General features: G+C 37.3%; 1 protein-coding gene across 5 annotated transcripts in view; it reads right to left on the bottom strand.

Annotated features, from left to right (window-relative positions):
- Positions 1-18,484, bottom strand: part of LOC138839072 (double-stranded RNA-binding protein Staufen homolog 2) — a 289,434-nt gene that overhangs the window by 138,297 nt on the left and 132,653 nt on the right. For all 5 annotated transcript variants that reach the window (XM_070038742.1, XM_070038746.1, XM_070038744.1 and 2 more), the window contains 2 exons: positions 16,182-16,313; positions 8,014-8,074 (listed from right to left, as the gene is read on the bottom strand). In XM_070038742.1, the coding sequence (XP_069894843.1) occupies positions 8,014-8,074; positions 16,182-16,313 (193 nt within the window). The remainder of the gene's footprint in view (positions 1-8,013; positions 8,075-16,181; positions 16,314-18,484) is intronic.

Below are 18,484 nucleotides of genomic sequence, written 5' to 3'. Positions count from 1 at the left end.
TCTACGGGAGAATTTTTATTTGCATTGTCAATTTTGTTCATTGCTTATGTTTTTTGAGGTAAAAAAATGTTACCAGACCGATGTCCTAAATATTTCTTCTATTATTTTGTCCATATCATTTCATAGTTCAGAATCTTACATTAAGTCTTGGGTTCATGTTTGAGCTTATCTTTGAATATGGTATGTTTCTTCTGCCAACAGATAGTCAGTTTTCTCGGCACCATTAATTGAAGAAACTTTTCTAATGTATGGCCTGATGCCTTTGCCAAAAAAAAAAAAAAAAACTGTTGACAGTAAAAACAATGGCTTGTCTTAGGTTCTGCTATTTTGTTCCCTTTGTCTATATCTGTTATGCTACTCCCATGGTGCTGATGGATCTGTTACAGCTTTGCAGGATGTTTTAAAGCCAGCATTGTTCTTTTTGCTCAGAACCAAATATGTTGACTATTCGGTTTCTAGCTCTAATCAAATTTTAGGAGCTCTTTTCTTATTTATGTGAGGAATATCATTGGCACTTTGATAAGCACTGCACTAAATTTATTGATCACTTTGGGTAGTATGACTATTGTAACAATATTAATTCTTCCAATCCATGAATATAGATTGTCTATTATTCAGTTTCTTTCATCACTGTTTTGTAATTTTCATTTTAAACAATGCATCCTGGGTTTTTTGTGTTTTGTTTTTGTTTTTGTTTTTGTTTTGGTCGGTTGTGGGGCTTCAACTCTGGGCCTGGGTGCTGTCCCTTAGTTCTTCAGCTCAAGGCTAGCACTATACCACTTGAGACACAGCACCACTTTCAGTTTTCTGATAACCACCAGAAAGAGTCTCACAGATTTTCCTGCCCAGGCTGGCAGTATAAAGCTGGGAGTGATGATGCATACCTACTATTCCAGCTGGGATTACAGGTGTGAGACACTGGCACCTAGCTACATACTGTTTTTTCTAAAGTTGAAATAAGCAAAATTAAACAAGTTCTGCTGCAGATTCACGTTTGCTTAATTAACCATAAGGGATAAAGAGGAAGGGAGTAATTACAAAGTAGTCACCTGTGTTGGGGGGAAGGGCATGGGAAGCAGAGGTAGGAAAGAGCAGGATGAAGAAAGATGATCAGATGGGCAATATTTATATCATGCTCACAACATATTGTTGAATATATTATGTATCAAGTATTGTCTCTTTTTTTCTTTAAAAATAAAATCCGGGTGCTGTCCCTGAGTTTTTGTTTGCTTTTTGCTTAAGACTAGCACTCTACTACTTGAACCACAGCTCCATTTCTGACTTTTTGGTGGTTAATTGAAGAGTCTCAAAGACTTTTCTGCCCAGGCTAGCTTCAAACTATGATCCTCACATCTCAGTCTCCTGAGTAGCTAAAATTACAGGTATGAGCCACAAGCACCTGGCAAAAGCCTCACATTTTTGCCCAGCTTTTTCTCTCAGATCTGACATTCTTATTACTTGAGCCATGAATGCCTTTCACTTCTGGCTTTTTCCTTGTCAATCAGAGATAAGAGTTTCAAGGATCTGTCTACCAGAGCTATTTCTGAACCCAAATCCTCAGGTCTCAGCCTCCAGAGCAACTAGGATTATAGGTTTGAACCACTGGTGCCTGGCTCAAGTAAGATTTTAAGTTCATGAAAACTGAAAATTATTCAATCCTTTCCAAGAATATTTTCAACAATATGTTATCCATTTACAGCTTTTCTAATGGTTCCTTAGATTAATGGGTCTTTAAGCACAGACTCAAATAATATAACTAAAACAGAAACAAATGAACCACCACCTCTAACTTCCTTAGATTTAGCAAGCTGGGAAAGAAAATCCTTGTCCAACTGATGGGACTGGAAGGGGAAGGGAAAAGAATTTGACCAGCTTCTCACCGCCCAAGCAGGTCTAACCAATGTAAATGGGCAGGTATTTTTCTAGAATGTTTGGATGTTTCTTCCTTTGATCATGGTGGAGAAAACCTGGATAGCATGGGGCTGCCTATTATTACAAATACTTTACCAAACTCTCTAAATCAGATCACTGCAGACCAGCTGTATTCTTATACTTCCAACATAGAATTCATATCTAGATGAAGAGATAAGTTGGATGGCTTAGTTTTATATTTAAATCCACTTGGCTAAAAACTATTTTAATTGTCTCATTACAATGTGATTTCTATTATGGGAACTCCAAAAAGACATTTGTTCAGGGCACTCTTCCAAAACTCTATTGATGAAATATAAATTAATATATTATTTTAAAAATAAACCCTCTCCCCCTCATTGGAAGGAAGGGAATGAGAAAGAGAGGGAGGCAAGGAGAGATGAATGGAAGGATGGAGCTGGGGGGAGGGAAGGAGAGATTCTGAACACAGTACACAGAATATGAAAAACAAGCAGAGTCTATCCCAATACCACATCATGGGTAGTAAAGTCTCCTGGCTTCAGTGTTTAATACATGTATAAATGCAAAAGAAGTAACTTTAAAAAGTCTGGTAACTCAACTAAGACCATGGAAATGTCAATAAGATGTCTATCCTTTCCCAAGTATTTGTCCTGAGTCATCTCTAATGAAGTTGACGAGTCAGTATATTTCTCAGGGACTAAATAAAACCTTTTAAAAGGTTAATGGAAAAATATTTATATGAAAAATGTCCCCAAATAATCTTTTAGTGGGTGGATTCGGCACATACCAGTGAATACCTTTGAGTGTAGTCCAATTTTGAATTACACTAGAGTTCACCTTTAAGAAACAATGAACCTGCTTTTAAGTAAAACCCTGTATTAATAAGACATGGAATGTGATTACAAAGAAAGATATTATCAACTGAACTCTATCTAAATATTTTACAAAATTTTCCATGAGCCATCAGTAGATCTTTAAAATGCATAATCTTTTTAAAACCTTGTTCCTCATTCATTTGTAAAGAGCTAGCTTTTTATGTGTATGCCAAGCATAAAATTGCCATATGCTATATTTAACACAAACTTCACATTATAGAGTTCTATGTTCTTGCACTTCAACATAATTATGAAAGTGATTCCAAGGCTAAAAACACACCTAGAATAATCTGCCTTCTGCTGGATTTAAGTACTTGAAGAAAGCCTGAGAAACATACAAAAATTAGGTCCATACTTTAAAGCTGCAGGCAATCAAGTCAGGAAAATAAATGGAGGCTGTGTAATCTCATTCACTTGCAGAACCATTTAAACTATTTTTTAGTTGTAATTGTTAACAGTTTCTTATGACTATAATCTTTACAAAAATATCTTCTACCTCAAAAATTAAATGCACATGTACATGAACATTTTTGTTTACTTATATATAGGTACTAGCTATGCCAGATTAAAATTTTTCTTCCTCTTTTCCAGTTCTGCACTCTTTTGTTTTAATTTCTGTACATTATATCCACAATAATTCTGTATTACTTATCCAAATAATAGCTAGAAATTTAATCTTCAAAGTTACAACACTTTGAAGTAATGCAAAGTTTGAGAAAGAAAACATAAAAAAGAGAGCCATTTTAGGAACACAAGTGTTCTCCCAAAGAAATACACTACCTTTTCATGTGATATTCAAGAATGGTTAATCCCCTTCCAAATGTTACATAAAGATTCTCAACATTATAAATTACTATGTACAACTCCTAACAGAGCACAATTAGTAAAATGTGTTATTCAAGGTCAGAAATATGTTAGAGTAAAACAGCTTTGGTAACCTAAGATTCCTATATTCTCCTATAAGTGTTGTCCCATGAGACCTATACTCAAACCTTTACCTACAACATGCTAACACAGATAATCATCACAGAGCAGAAATCATGTAGAGCAGAATTTCAAACTTAGGAAACTGATTAAGCAGAAGACAAGCAAACCTAAATGTGACCATAATATATGAATTAAAATTTTCAAGTAATTGGTTCATCCATCATACTTCTTCCTAACATCACTAAGGTAGCATAGTCATGGACAATGGTCCAAACTAGGTCCAGCATAAACTTCAGACTCTAGCCTAAAAATAACTAAAATAAAAAGAGTATGGCTCAAGTAGTGAAGTGCCTACCTAATAAGAGGAAGGCTCTGAGCTGGGCACCAGTGGCTCACGCCTTTAATCCTAGCTACTCAGGATGCTGAGATCTGAGGATCAGGTTCAAAGCCAGCCCCGGCACAAAAGTCCGTGAGATTTATCTCCAATAAACCACTCAGAAAACCAGAAGTGACGCTGTGGCTCAAGTGGTAGAGGGACAGCACCCAGGCCCAGAGTTCAAGCCCCATGACTGACCAAAACAAAAAACAAAGAAACAAACAAACAAACAGTAAGGCTGTGAGTTCAACCCTCAGTACCACCAAAAGAAAGAAAGAGAGGCCTGGGAAGGTGGCTTAGTGGTAGAGTGCTTGCCTAGCATACATAAAGTCCTGGGTTCAATTCCTCAGTACCACATAAACAGAAAAGGCCAGAAGTAGCGCTATGGCTCAAGGTAGAATGTCAGGGACAGTGCCCAGGATCTAAGTTCAGGCCCCACAACTGGCAAAAAGAGAAAAAAAAGAAAAAGGAGAAGGAAGAAGAGGAGGAGGAGGAGGAAGAGGAGAAAGAGGAGGAGGAGGAGGTGGAGGAGGAGGAGGAGGAGGAGGAGGAGGAGGAGGTGGAGGAGGAGGAGGAGGAGGAGGAGGAGGAGGAGGAGGAGGAGGAAGAGGAGGAGGAAGAGGAGGAGGAGGAGGAAGAGGAGGAGGAAGAAGAAGAAGAGGAGAAAGAGGAGGAAAGAAAAGGCAAAAGAAGGGGGATATTATTCTTCAACTACAATGTCCATGCAAAAACAAAAAAAATCTGGTAAACAGAACATATAAGAATAAATTTTCTGGCCAACACTTACATAGTTACATCATTTTTTACCAAAAGAGAAAAAAAAATGGAACATGGAAAGAAATCATCATTCATCATAAGCTTACTAGAACAGGTAGCGTGCCAAGTGCTAATTTTTTTTAACATTCTCTTATAAAGTAATTACAAACCAATATACTCAAACATCAAATGAGTTAAACACAAACTCTAAGAATCCTCAGCTGAGCCCATTGGGCTATGTGCTCCATCCTTCACATTTACTACTGCTATGTTTAGAGTGCAAGAAGTCACAGCACAGATTTAAATTACCCAAGCATATAAGAAAACATATCCAAGGGCATGTACATGTGTACACACACAAACATATTGACTAAAAGATGGTATATGCAGGGGAGGATTTCAGTGGTTTAACTCTTTTGAACAACTAACTTATAGTTTTAACAAAATTAATAGCAGGAAGCTGAAATACATTTTATCAGAAGGGAGTGAAGTCAAGGGGTATTGTGGCAGATGAATGGAAAGAAAAGGGGTAGATGAATGTAGTCACATGTACACATGTGAAAATGGAATCAGGTCTCTTGAGAGGATAGGTTGCATTGGGACATATGTGGGAAACATCGAAAAGTGACTGATCAAGATGCATTGTACTCATAAACTGGATGCTGAGTTGAAACCCCCATAAACAATTACTTAAAGCTAATTTTTAAAATGGGGGGGAAGTATTATTATACCTCACTGGAATACTCTTTTCAAGAGATTAGGTTTGATATCCAAAAATTCAATTCTTCTATAAGAATTATTACAAATTTCACTAAACACGTATGACTTGGATTGCCAAAACCAAAGACTCAAGAACTTGAACTATGACTGAAAGACTTAAACTTTTTCAATGTCCACTTAAAAAAAAAAATGAAGAAGAACAGGAAAGTTAGAAATAGGATTCCAGGGGCTGGGAAGGTGGCTGAGTAGTAGAGTGCTTGCCTTGCATGCCTGAGGCCCTGGATTCGACTCCTCAGCACCACATAAGCAAAAAGAAAAAAAGCCAGAAGTGGCACTGTGGCTCAAGTGGTAGAGCGCTAGCCTTGAGCTGAAGAACTGAGGGACAGCACCCAGGCCCAGAGTTCAGGCCCCACGACCGGACCCAAAAAAAAAAAAAGAAATGAGATTCCATTTTGTATTTTCACTGGGCAAATACTCATTAAATCATTAAATCTATAGCAAAATAGTCACTTCAGGCAAAACACATACTTTTCCAGAAAAAGGAAGCTGTTATGAAAATGTCTGTATGTTCAAAGCAAAATATCTTAGTCGTACACATTTAAAAAGAGAGAAAAAAGTTGAGTTGACTTCTGAAATATCTGTTTTGTTTTGTTTTTTTTAGGTCCGGTCATGGGGCCTGAACTCTGGGCCTGGGCGCTGTCCCTCAGCTCTTCAGCTCAAGGCGAGCGCTCTACCACTTGAGCCACAGCGCCACTTCCAGCTTTTTTCTTTTTGCTTATGTGGTGCTGAGGAATCGAACCCAAGGCCTCAGGCATGCAAGGCAAGCGCTCTACCACTGAGCCACCTTCCCAGCCCCACTTCTGAAATATCTGATAACATTAGTGTAAGTGAAACAAGACTGTGAGCAATTTTATACTTACATTTCTGATATAAACTTACTGGCTTTAATATGTAATAAAAACTCTAAAAAACATGGAACAAAGAGTTAACAAATGCAGCAGTAATACTCACTAGCTACTACGTAGAAAATGAACTATATAACTTGTGGGTAGGGATGGGAGGGGAAAAAATGGAGAGAGTGAAAGAGATGACATTGTCCAAAAAGAAATATACACATTACCTGACTTATATGACTATAACCTCTCTGTACACTAACAATAAAAAAAAAAATTTTGACTGTAAAAAACAACTCTAAAACCAGATGCTGGTGGCTCATGCCTGTAATCCTAGCTACTCAGGAGGCTGAGATCTGAGGATTGCGGTTCAAAGTCAGCCCGGGCACGAAAGTCCGTGAGACTCTTATATCCAATAAACCATTCAGAAAACCAGAAGTGGCACTGTGGCTCAAGTGGTAGAGCACTCGCCTTAAGCTGAAGAGCTGAAGGACAGCGCTTAGGCCCAGAGTTCAAGCCCCACAAAACCAAAACAAATAAACGAACAAATAAAACAAAACTCTAATGGGACCAGGAATGTGACTTAGTGGTTGAGTACTTGCCTAGTATGCATGAAGTCCTGGGTTTGATTCCTCAGTAACACATACACAGAAAAGGCTGGAAGGGGTGTTGTGGCTCAAGTGGTAGAGTACTAGCCTTTTAGCAAAAGAAGCTCAGGGAGAGTGCCTAGGGCCTGAAATCGAGCCCAGGACAGGCACACACACACACACAAAAAAAAACCTCTAATGAGTAAGCAAAATATGAAAAATGTTTATAGAAATGTTAAATCAAAACAACAGGATAAACAACTTGATAATATATTTTGTGTGCACATAAAATTGCAAATGTGAAGACTGTTGATTTGAGAGATAACTGATTTCTGGATAAATGCTTCTTTTTTGATTAAGAAGTATTTCAAGCTGGGCATCTGTGGCTTACACCCGCAATCCTAGGGACTCAGGAAGCTGAGATCTGAGGATCTCAGTTCAAAGTCAGCCTGGCCAGGAAAGTCCATGAGACTTTATCTCCAATTAACCTCCAAAAAGCAGAAGTGGAGATGGGGTTCAAGTTACAGAGTGCTAGTCTTGAGCAAAAAAAGCTGAAGGACAACACCTAGGCCCTGAGTTCAAGCCTCAGTAATAGCACAAACACACAAAAAAGTTATTTAAATAAAAATGACAACTTTAAAAATGTTATCAGTATGTGCATAAAATGATGCTCAGTCTATAGTAGTCTAACTGCATTTTTGTTATTGTTATGTTGGTTTTTCTTTTTTGCAATGCTAGATATCAAACCCAGGGCACTGAGCATGCTACTAAGCAAGCATTGAACAACTAAGTTACATGTTCATCCCAGTTTAGCCATTTAACATTGTGAGCATTTGTGTCTTCATTTTATAAGTTATTCAGGAAAACAAACATGAATACTTCCTTACATCTTCCACAGTACTTCACACAGCATCTAGGTCCCTGACAAACCCAGTCACTATCACTGATGAACACCAAGTGCAGACAACACAAAATTGAGAACTTACTGTTATTTGTTGGTTCAGGAAACCCAGCCTTTGGACCACTCCATCCTTTGTTTTCCCCTGTCTGAAAAATTAAATCATCAATTTTAATACAGGTAAACAGGCTTATTCAAAAAACACATAAACACTGACTAACTAAGTAAGGGCAAAGATTTTTAAAAAGAAATAGTGGTACAAGGGTTTGAACTCAGTACCTTGAGCTTAAGGCAGGTACTACACCATTTGAGTCATGCTTCCAGACCTTTTTTTTGTATCTGTGTGCCTGTCCTGGAGTGGAGTACTATCCTTGAACTTTTTTGCTCAAGGCTAGCACTCTACCAGTTGAGCCACAGCTCCACTTCTGGCTTTTTGGTGGTTAATCCGAAATAAAAGTCTCAAGGGTTTTCCTGGCCCAGCTGGCTGGCTTTAAATCACAATCCTCAGATCTCAACCTCCTGAGTAGTTAGGACTGGTGCCCAGCTCTTTTTTGGGGGGGGGGGGCGGGGGGGATTGTGTGTTTTCTTTTATTTTACAGATAGGGTCTCAGACTTTGTCCTTTAGGTGTAATCTCAGACTATTTACTCTCCTACCTATGTCTCTCAAGTAGCTGGGATATGTAGGTACACCACCATTTTCATTCACGCCAAGGGCAAAGATTTCTCACACAATTATTGGGTATTCTCTCAAAATCTGACTAATACAACAGCTACAAACAAAAAAGGTGAACAGTATCATTTATCCTTTTCCACACTCAAATTTGTTTCCTGTTTCTATTTATCTGAGGCTTCTCTTTTACATTTATAATTTTGGGGAGGAGGGTTAGTCGTGGGGCTTGAACTTAGGGCCTAGTTGCTGTCCCTGAGCTGTTTTGCTTAAGGCTAACACTCTACCACTTTGAACCACAGCACCACTTCCCGGTATCTGGTGGTTAATTAGAGGTAAGAGTCTTACAGGCTTTCCTGCCCAGGCTGGCTTTGAACTGTGACCCTCAGACCTCAGCCTCCTGAGTTCCTAAAATTACAGGTGTAAGCTACCAGCACTCTACTTACATTTATAATTTAAGGCATCAACCCCCCCCCCCTTACATTCAGTATGTGTTTTACATGGAAAATGAGATCAAGGTTTTTGTTAAAAGAGTAATTTCTTTCTAGACAGTAAAAATAATCAACAGAAGTACTGAAGTGTCTAAAAGAGCCTTATCAATCTTAAGATCACATTAACAATAGAAATGTTATATGTCCCTTTGGAATGGACAAACTTATCCTATGATGAGTATCACCAAAATTTTAATTCTAGCAACTGGTTTAACAGTATTCCTTAACATTTTTTTCATTTGTGTCTATTTTTACTATACATGTTAAGAATGACTGGAAGATAAAATGACATACAGCAGTAAAACAGAAAATTAAAAAATCATGAAAAATAAGTTGGCAATAAGTGTGCAATAGCTTTTTGTGTGATCAGACAGCATCTTTCTTCCTTCAATAATCTCTTTCATCCTATCTTGCATCTGTAAGCTAAGATACATCTGTATGCATGGTGGGGCAGCAGTTCGGTAAATAAACTTCTTTTCCTGCCTGAATAGCGTGTGGTGTTCTCTTCATCGGCTACCTAATGAAACCTACCTATTTAATATACCTTACATTACCAACTTGGGAAGATGAGAGAAGAAGGTTCAAGGCCATCTTTAAAATAACCAGCAAAAACCAAGGCTGGAGACATGGTTCAAGAGTCAAACTGCCATCCTAACAAACTCAAGGCTCTGAGTACAAACTCCAGTGCTGGAGGGGGAATCCCACAATATCCTGTGTTCCTTTACCCTTACCACATGAGAAATCACTGCTGCAACCTGTGACTGAAGAATATTAACAGTGGCATTCTCACAAAGCGGAAAGTACTATACAACAAAACAGACTGACAGCAGTAAATACCAATGGCTGACACTAAGACAAAATGTGGTTGATACTGTGCTGTTTTACCTGGATATATGAAAATCATCTCATTTTAATCTTTACACAAATCTAATAAGTGATATTAACATTCTACTTTTATAGGGGTTAGAGAGGTTTATTAATTAGTGTGTAGTCACATAGCTAGCATGCAGTCTTACTAAAACTGTACTATAATACTAAGTTAGACACTAACCATGCTAGAACCTTTCTGTCCATTTTACAAATAGGGTTCAGTCATTTCTAGTTTATAGTATTTCCTCCTTTGAAACAGGTGTTTAAGGGTATCCTATGTCCCTGAGAAAAGCTTTTATATGATTTGGAGTCCCCTTTTCATTTCAGAACCAAATAAATTGTGGAATCTCTTTTTGAAGCAGCAAATAAATTGTGGAATCTCTTTTTGAAGCAGTATATTTTGACTTACATGTAGGTGTGTGTGTGTGTGTGTGTGTGTGTGTGTGTGTGTGTGTGTGTGTGTGTGTGTGTGTGTGTGTGTGTGTGTGTGTGTGTGTGTGTGTGTGTGTGTGTGTGTAAAGTATATCCTTATTATATTGCCCAGGCTGGCCCAGTGTGTGTGTGTGTGTGTGTGTGTGTGTGTGTGTGTGTGTGTGTGTGTGTGTGTGTGTGTGTGTGTGTGTGTGTGTGTGTGTGTGTGTGTGTGTGTGTGTGTGTGTGTGTAAAGTATATCCTTATTATATTGCCCAGGCTGGCCCAGTACTCATGAGCTCAAACAATGCACTTGCCTCATCCTCCCAAGTTACTGAGACTATAGACATACCATGACAACTGCTTTGTATCTAGGCTCTGATCAATGAGTCAATAACATTAAACCACCTTGTGAAACTTAAGGGAAGTTTGTATTCTGAAGAATCCTTTGTATTTTCAAGTGTGTTTGCCTTTCCTGTTGAAGGAGCTTTTCCATGTCAGTTGTCTTCTACACAAAATCAGTGTTTGCTTTTCAGATGCCTGGTTCTTCTGTGATTAAAGAACCTTGAAAATTACTGTATAAATGAACTAGATTTAGAAAAGTTCTATGCATTTAAGAAAGGAAAGACTAACAGTGGGATGAAGAAGATAGCTTGGAACTAATAAAAAGAGCACTCAAAGGCTCACACCTACAATCCCAGCTACTCAGGAGGATGAGATCTGGGATCATAGCTCAAAGCCAGCCCAGGTAGGAAAGTCTATGAGACTCTTATCTCCAATTAGCTAGCAAAAAATATAGAAGTGGAACTGTGGCTCAAGTGGTAGAGCAGTAGTAGCCTTGAGCAAAAAAAGATCAGGGACAGTAGCCAGGACCTGAGCGCGCGCGCGTGCGCGCGCGCGCGCGCGCACGCACGCACACGCACACACACACACACACACACACACACACACACACACACACACAGTGTAACTTCCAACCATCTCTGTAACATGATCCTTTCCTTTTCACAGTGAGTGGAAGAATGGAAGAAGAACAAAGTTTGTAAATGCAAGGAACATGCTAAGGAACATGCTGCAGGAAGGAGACTCTCCTGTGTATGTTCTCTATGAAACAGAAATGTATCCCAGAATGCACAAGCTCACTGAGGCAGGCTGTGAATCTGAGGAATGTGAGTACTGTGAGGAACAAGTCACCTTAGGGAGGGGAAGTACAAGAGAATGTCAAAGTGCATAGTCCTAAGCATTAGACTGCTCCACTGAAGTGCAAATATTGTCATTTCTCCTTTCACAATTCTTCTCTCTCTACTAATGACTATACTTGCTAGAATATTAAATTATACTTCCTTTAACTAATTTTTCACCTTCAATTGAATCCTAGGCCTACTGCTTTCTCATTTCTACTCAAACAATGCTGGCAAACTAAAACACTCAAAAAAGATCAAACTAATAATACATGCAATAATGGTAATAAAGTAACTAAACCTAAAAAGCACTATGCCAACCAGGTACCAATGGCTCACACCCATAACCCTAGCCACTCAGGAGGTTGAAAAATGAGGGTCAAGTTTCAAAGCCAGCCTGAGCAGACAAATCTGGGAGATACTTAATAATCATCCAAAAAAAAAAAAAAAGCTGGTAGTGAAGGTATGGCTCAAATGGTAGAATGTAAGTTGTGAGTGGAAATAGTCAATCAAGAGCACCAGTTCAAGCCCTACCCAGCACACACACTCACATACACAAAATATTTTACCAAACAGAAAAAAATCAAACCAAAGACTATGTAATGTGTGATTTATTTATTCTATATGATACTCTGGAAAAAGGTAAAAAGAAAGAGATCAGATGGAAGCTTGCTAGGGAAAGAAGAAAGGAAGCTGTACAGAGGGGCATTGTAGAACTCTTCTGGAGTCAAACATATACTAGGAATCTTATTGGTGTGGTACTTAGGGAGTAAATACAATGTTTCAAAATTCAAAGAACAGGTCAGATTTTTTATATTATGGGAGTACATTATTAGTGTGTAATTATAGAATATCTCAGTAAGGAGATATAGATATTTATATTTATATTGTGCAGGACCTGGAGTTTGAACTCAGAGACTAGGCATGGTCCCTGAGATGCTTTTTTTTCTTTCCAGTCCTAGGGCTTGAAATCCTGGGCACTGTCCCTGAGCTTCCTTTTGCTCAAGGCTAGCCCTCTACCACTTGAGCCACAGCACCACTTCCAGCCTTTTCTGTTTATGTACTGGGGAATCAAATCCAGATCTTCATGCATGCTAGGGAAGCACTCTACCACTAAGACATATTCCCCTCACTTTTTTTTTTGTAGTACAACACTAGTACTCTACCACTGGAGCCACAGCTCCACTTCCAACTTTTTTGTTGAGTAGAGATAAGAATCTTCCTATGTAAGTGTAATTCCTCTGTATGGTATTTTCACAATTTAAAAAAATAAAAAGAATCTCATGGACTTTCCTGACCAGGTGGTTTTGAACCACGACCCAGCCTTCTACATGGCTAGGATTGTAAGTGTGAGTACCAATACCTGGCCAGAATATATATTTTATTCTTATTTATCAAGCCTTACTGAACAGTCATTGTGTTTCAGACACTACCAATACAAGTATTAACTCATTGCAGTCCTCCAATGCAAAGCCCCAATCCCAAATCCCTAATCCTAATACATGTATTATTAGTTTGATCTTTTTTGAGTGCTTTAGCCTTGCCAGCACTGGGTTGTTTGGTTTGAGGCTTTTCTAAATTAAGTAGTTAGAAACATTTATGTGAAAAACATTACATGCGAGAAGCCTTTGTGAATACAGACTGATAAGGTGAGGTAGGTCTAGCATTTTATGCATTTTATAAAATGTAGAAGACATTATGTCTTGTCTATTTCATAAGAAAAGAGCATACTGTATATTGATTTTGCAGGTTTTGACTTTAAAAAAAATAATGCTGGGGCATGAACCCAAGACCTGTACAAGATAGATCTATCACTGAGCTACAGCCCAGCCTTGAAGGTTTAAAAAACTAATTTGCCACACTCACCAAAGGTTATTTTTTTACTGGAAAGTATGTCGTCTTTCTCCCCTCCCCCAACCTTTCATCTCTGTCTCTATAACTCTGTGTGTGTGTGTGTGTGTGTGTGTGTGTGTGTTTGTGTGTACACATCATGTTAGTTCTGTTTCTCTGGAGAGCCCTCACTAATTCAGTGGGTATGGAAAAATATTTTTCAAATTAATAAAATTAATGCTGTTTCTGTTGTGTTTTCTTTCACTTAATTTTCAAATAAGTGTCAGTGAGATATTTATTTTGGTGTATTTTTATAAACCACAACCAGTTTTAATCAATATAAATGTGTTGTTAAAACAATATATATACACAGTAAGAGCTATAGAAACTTGAACATATGTTAGATTTCATGTTACAAATACTTTTAAAAGAAGAAATGCATTTGGACAAGCCAGGTAACAAAAACTGAATTGAAACCTCTAGCAATACCACATAAATGGTATTTTAATCACTGAAAAAAATGCTATCTAAGAAGAGTATAACTAAATGCCTACTAACCAATCACTTTGCCTCTTTCGGAATGTGTTCTGTAGAAGCTAAAGATATAGCTGAAGCAGAATCCTTAGACAAGAGAAGCCTGACCAAAGCACATTGAGTTTTTAAGAGTAATTAGTTTTACAAGCATACTTTTTTTTTCTTGTTACATAAGATACTTAACAGATAAAAATTTCCATGTGTGCATAGATAATGAAATGATAACATAACATAAAATTAAGCCAGTTCTTGCCAAAGTTCTGCCAGGTCCTGAGTTTAGGGGCCTCTGTTTCTTTTGCAGCAGAGGAAGGGTGTTAATAATGTAATGAATTACAGAAGAAATGAGACTATGAACACAGGCCTTGGCAGAAAACAAATACCCTCTGAATTTATCTTTAAATTTAACATAAACAAAAAAATTAGTTTATAGAGTGTCTGTCTAATATAGTTCCTACTCTAAAGGGATAGTCAAAATTTTTATTTTGTGTTTTCAGCTGCATTAAAAAAAAAAAAAAGCCAGGTGCCAGTGGCTCACTCCTGTAGTCCTAGCTACTCAAGTGGCTGAGATCAGAGGATGATGATTCAAAGCCAGCCAGGGCAAGAAAGTTCGTGAGGCTCTTGATCTCTAGTTAACCACCAGAAAACCAGAAGTGGTGCTATGGCTCAAGTAGTAGAGTGCTAGCCTTGAGCTGAAGAGCTAAGGGACAGCTCCCAGGCCCAGAGTTCAAGCCCCACGACCAACAGAAAGAAAAAAAAGTAGCTTCTCTTCTAACAATCTCTGGTTTTATTTTATTTTTTAAATTTTATTGTCAAGGTGATGTACAGAGAGATTACAGTTACATAAGTAAGTGAGTATATTTCTTGTTGAACTTGTTAGCCCCTCCCTCATTTTTCTCCCATTTTCCCTCCCCTTCCTACTCCCCAGTTATACAGATCATTTCCAACATCTTGTCTTGTGAGTATCACTCTTGCATTGGTTCCTCCTTTGTCCTTTGCCTCACTATTTTGTTGTTACACTTGCCTTCCCTAATTCAGATAAATGTATAATACTATATCCAGGCTACCAAAATTAAATACAGTGATAACAGGGGATAAACCATAGGGGGGAAAATCAATACAAAAGAAACAAGTTTGCTGGAAGAGATGTGAACAAAAGGGAACACTACTACACTGTTGGTGGGAGTGTAAACTTGTTCAACCACTCTGGAAAGCAGTATGGTGGTTCCTCAAAAGACTAAACATAGAGCTCTCCTATGACCCAGCAATCCCATTTCTAGGCATTTATCCAAATGACCACAACAAACAAAGCCATAGTTAAGCTACCAGCACAACTATGTTTATTGCAGTATTATTTACCATAGCTAAGATATGGAACCAACCAAGATGCTCCTCAGTAGATGAATGGATCAAGAAAATGTGGTATATATACACAATGGAATTCTATGCTTCCGTCAGAAAGAATGACACCACCCCATTTGTAAGGAAATGGAAAGACTTAGGAAAAAATCATATTAAGTCCCATGGTTTCCCTCATTTGTAATAATTAGTATATGTCTAGAATAATCCTAGCAGATGAGCAGAACAGCTCAATAGCTCCGTATATCTAACCATATAAGATGATGCTAAGCGAAATAAATTCCAAGACATAGACACAAGAGGTTTTTCTTTGTTGTTGTTTTCAACCTCTGTTTTTTAAAAGGCACAAGACTACATCAAAAAAAAAATAACAAAAACAAATGACTAGCAAAATACAATTGGTCAGGAAGTTAAAACATTTTTTTTTGTCAGTCATGAGGCTTGAACTCTGGGCCTGAATGCTGTCCCTCAGCTCTTCAGCTCAAGGCTAGCGCTCTACCACTTGAGCCACTGCACCACTTCTGTTTTTCTGAGTGGTTTATTGGAATGTAAGAGTCTCATGAACTTTCCTGCCTGGGCTGGCTTTGAACTGCAATCTTCAGATCTCAGCCTCCTGAGTAGCTAGGATTATAGGTGTTAGCCACCAGTGCCTGGCTTAGTTGAAACATTTACTATACATATTATCCTATATAAATTTTAGTATTTGCTAATTTTAAAATTACAATTACTAGTATTTCATCTCACTCCTTAAGTAAATGTTGTCCTGGACCTGTGATATCTATCTTATATGAAGACAAGAATACTGCCTCAAAAAGTTAAAATTGATGTCTACTTCAAATCCTAGCGAAGATTAGAATTTGTTACCCACTTTAATATTGTGAAAGAATGCACAAATACACATAAACTTCATGCTTACCTTGTCAAGCTGATCTTGAAGACTAGTTGATGCTTTATAGCCCAGCTGTAACAGCATTGCTTCCGCAGCATTCTTTTTGGCTATCTTTTTATTAGGTCCTGTTCCAGTAGCAACTTCATTGCCTACTTTGACCTGAGTAGGTAAGAGAAAGAAATTAATTAGAGTTGTTTTGGTAAACAAGAAGTCCTTATATTATTAAGTAATTGATTCCATTCTTTAGCATCCAAAAATATAAAATGTAAACTGGGCACCAGCAGCTCATGCCTGTAATCCTAGCTAAGGATTAGAGAAGGCTAAGATCTGAGGATCATGGTTCAAAGCCAGCCTGGGCAGGAAAAATCCAAAAGGTTCTTATCTCCAATTAATCACAGAAAAAGCCAAAAATGGTACTATGGCTCAAGTGGTAGAGTTCTAGCCTTGAGGAAAAGAAACCCAGGGTCAGTACCTAGGCCCTGAGATCAAACCCCAGGACCAGCCAAAAGTGTGTGTGTGTGCGTGTGTGTGTATGTGTGTGTGTGTGTGTGTGTGTGTGTGTGTGTGTGTGACCACAATTTCCACAGAATAAACTTATAACCAGTAGGATGATAGCTATTAAAGAAATTAAAAATGTAACTTATTTTAAAACATCTTTCCATAAAGAAAATTCCTGAGTTTCTCCAGGAAATTATACATACTACTTAAGAATTATGCTAATATTATATAAATTCATCTATTGTAAAAAAGAAAAGGTATCAATTTGATTTTAAAACACAATAAAAAAGAAAATGTGTACTTTTTTTTACAAATAAACATGGATACAACAGTTTTAAGTAGTACAAGAATAGTACAGTAACATATAAAAAGAAGAATCATGATAAAGTTGGGCGTAGCCAGCACAGGAAGAGTGGTTTGCCATGTGAAAGAAAAAAAAAAAAAAAAAAAAGCAGTCAATGAAATGTCTTGTACTAATAAGCTGAGGAGACAAACCACCACATAGTCATTGTAATAAACTGAGCAAATATTGTTCATAATGGAAATTATTAGCAAACTAAGAAAAGCAGCATCTTTGATATGATAAAATAATTTTTAAAGATCTATAGCCAACCTTAACAAATATTATATTTAATGTTGAAACTCTGATATAAAAAACAAAACAAGACTATATTCTATTACTTCTAGTACTTAACATTTTGTTACAAATCCTGGATAGAGTAAGAAAAGTAAAGGTATAAAAACCAAACAAAGAAGGAAATATTATTAATTATCAGTATTTATATACAGGAAATCTAAAACAATATACAGGAAAATTATAAAAATTAATGGGAATGTAACAAGCTCTTTGTATATAACGGTCAGCATAGAAAAAGTCAACTGTTTCTATTAATATTCCATTAACGTATTAGAATATTAGAAAATATCATTTTACTAAATATAAATGAAATACAAGAATATTTAAACCCTTTACAAAACAATAAGCATTAATGAGGAACATTAACCTTAGCAAGTAGAAAGTCATGTTCATAGACTTAACACCTCTACATTCAATAAATTCCAATTTTTAAAACCCACATATATTTTTATAGTACTTGACAAGTAATTCCAAAATTTACATAGTGTTAGGTTTGGTGGTGCTCTTGGGAGATAGAGGCAAAAAAATCATGAGTTCAAGGCCAGCCTGGGCTGTATATCTAAACAAAAATAGAACAGTGTAAGACAAAATTTACATAGTAACCTGAAGACAAGATCTTATGCAAAAAAGAACAAGGTGATTTGTCTGGATGTTTAGACATTATAAAAGTAATGTAAAAGATAAAGCGATTAAGAAAAGATCAGGCATAATTTAAGTGCAATCAATTTGAGTGCTTAAAATTACTTCTGTTGCCCTAATGGCAAAAACAATCCTTAGCAGAAAGAATAGTGCTGGAGGAATATCAATACCAGACTTCAAACTACTACAAAGCCATAGTAATCAAAATAGCTTAGTACTGACACAAAAACAGACCTGAAGACCAACGGACTGGAACTAAAGACGCAGAAATGAACCCACAGACCAATAGCCACCTAATCTTCAATAAGAGAGCTAAAAAAATAGAATGGAAGAAAGACAGCCTCTTCAGTAATGGTGCTGGCAAAATTGCTTAAACACCTGTAGAAAACTAAAGCTAGATTCTTATATATCACCCTGCACCAGAATCAACTCCAAATGGATCAAAGACTTCAAGGTAAAAGCTGACACCCTGAGAACATTACAGAAAGGAATAGAAGAAACTCGAGGGTCCCTTGGGACAGGCTGAAATTTTCTTAATAGAGACCCAGAAACAGAA

The sequence above is a fragment of the Dipodomys merriami genome, unplaced genomic scaffold (assembly GCF_024711535.1).
Source record: "Dipodomys merriami isolate MVZ:Mamm:240054 unplaced genomic scaffold, mDipMer1.0.p SCAF_291, whole genome shotgun sequence".
Taxonomy (NCBI): Eukaryota; Metazoa; Chordata; class Mammalia; order Rodentia; family Heteromyidae; genus Dipodomys; species Dipodomys merriami.
Note: the sequence above shows the minus strand (reverse complement) of the source record. Positions and strands in the feature narration are given on the sequence as shown.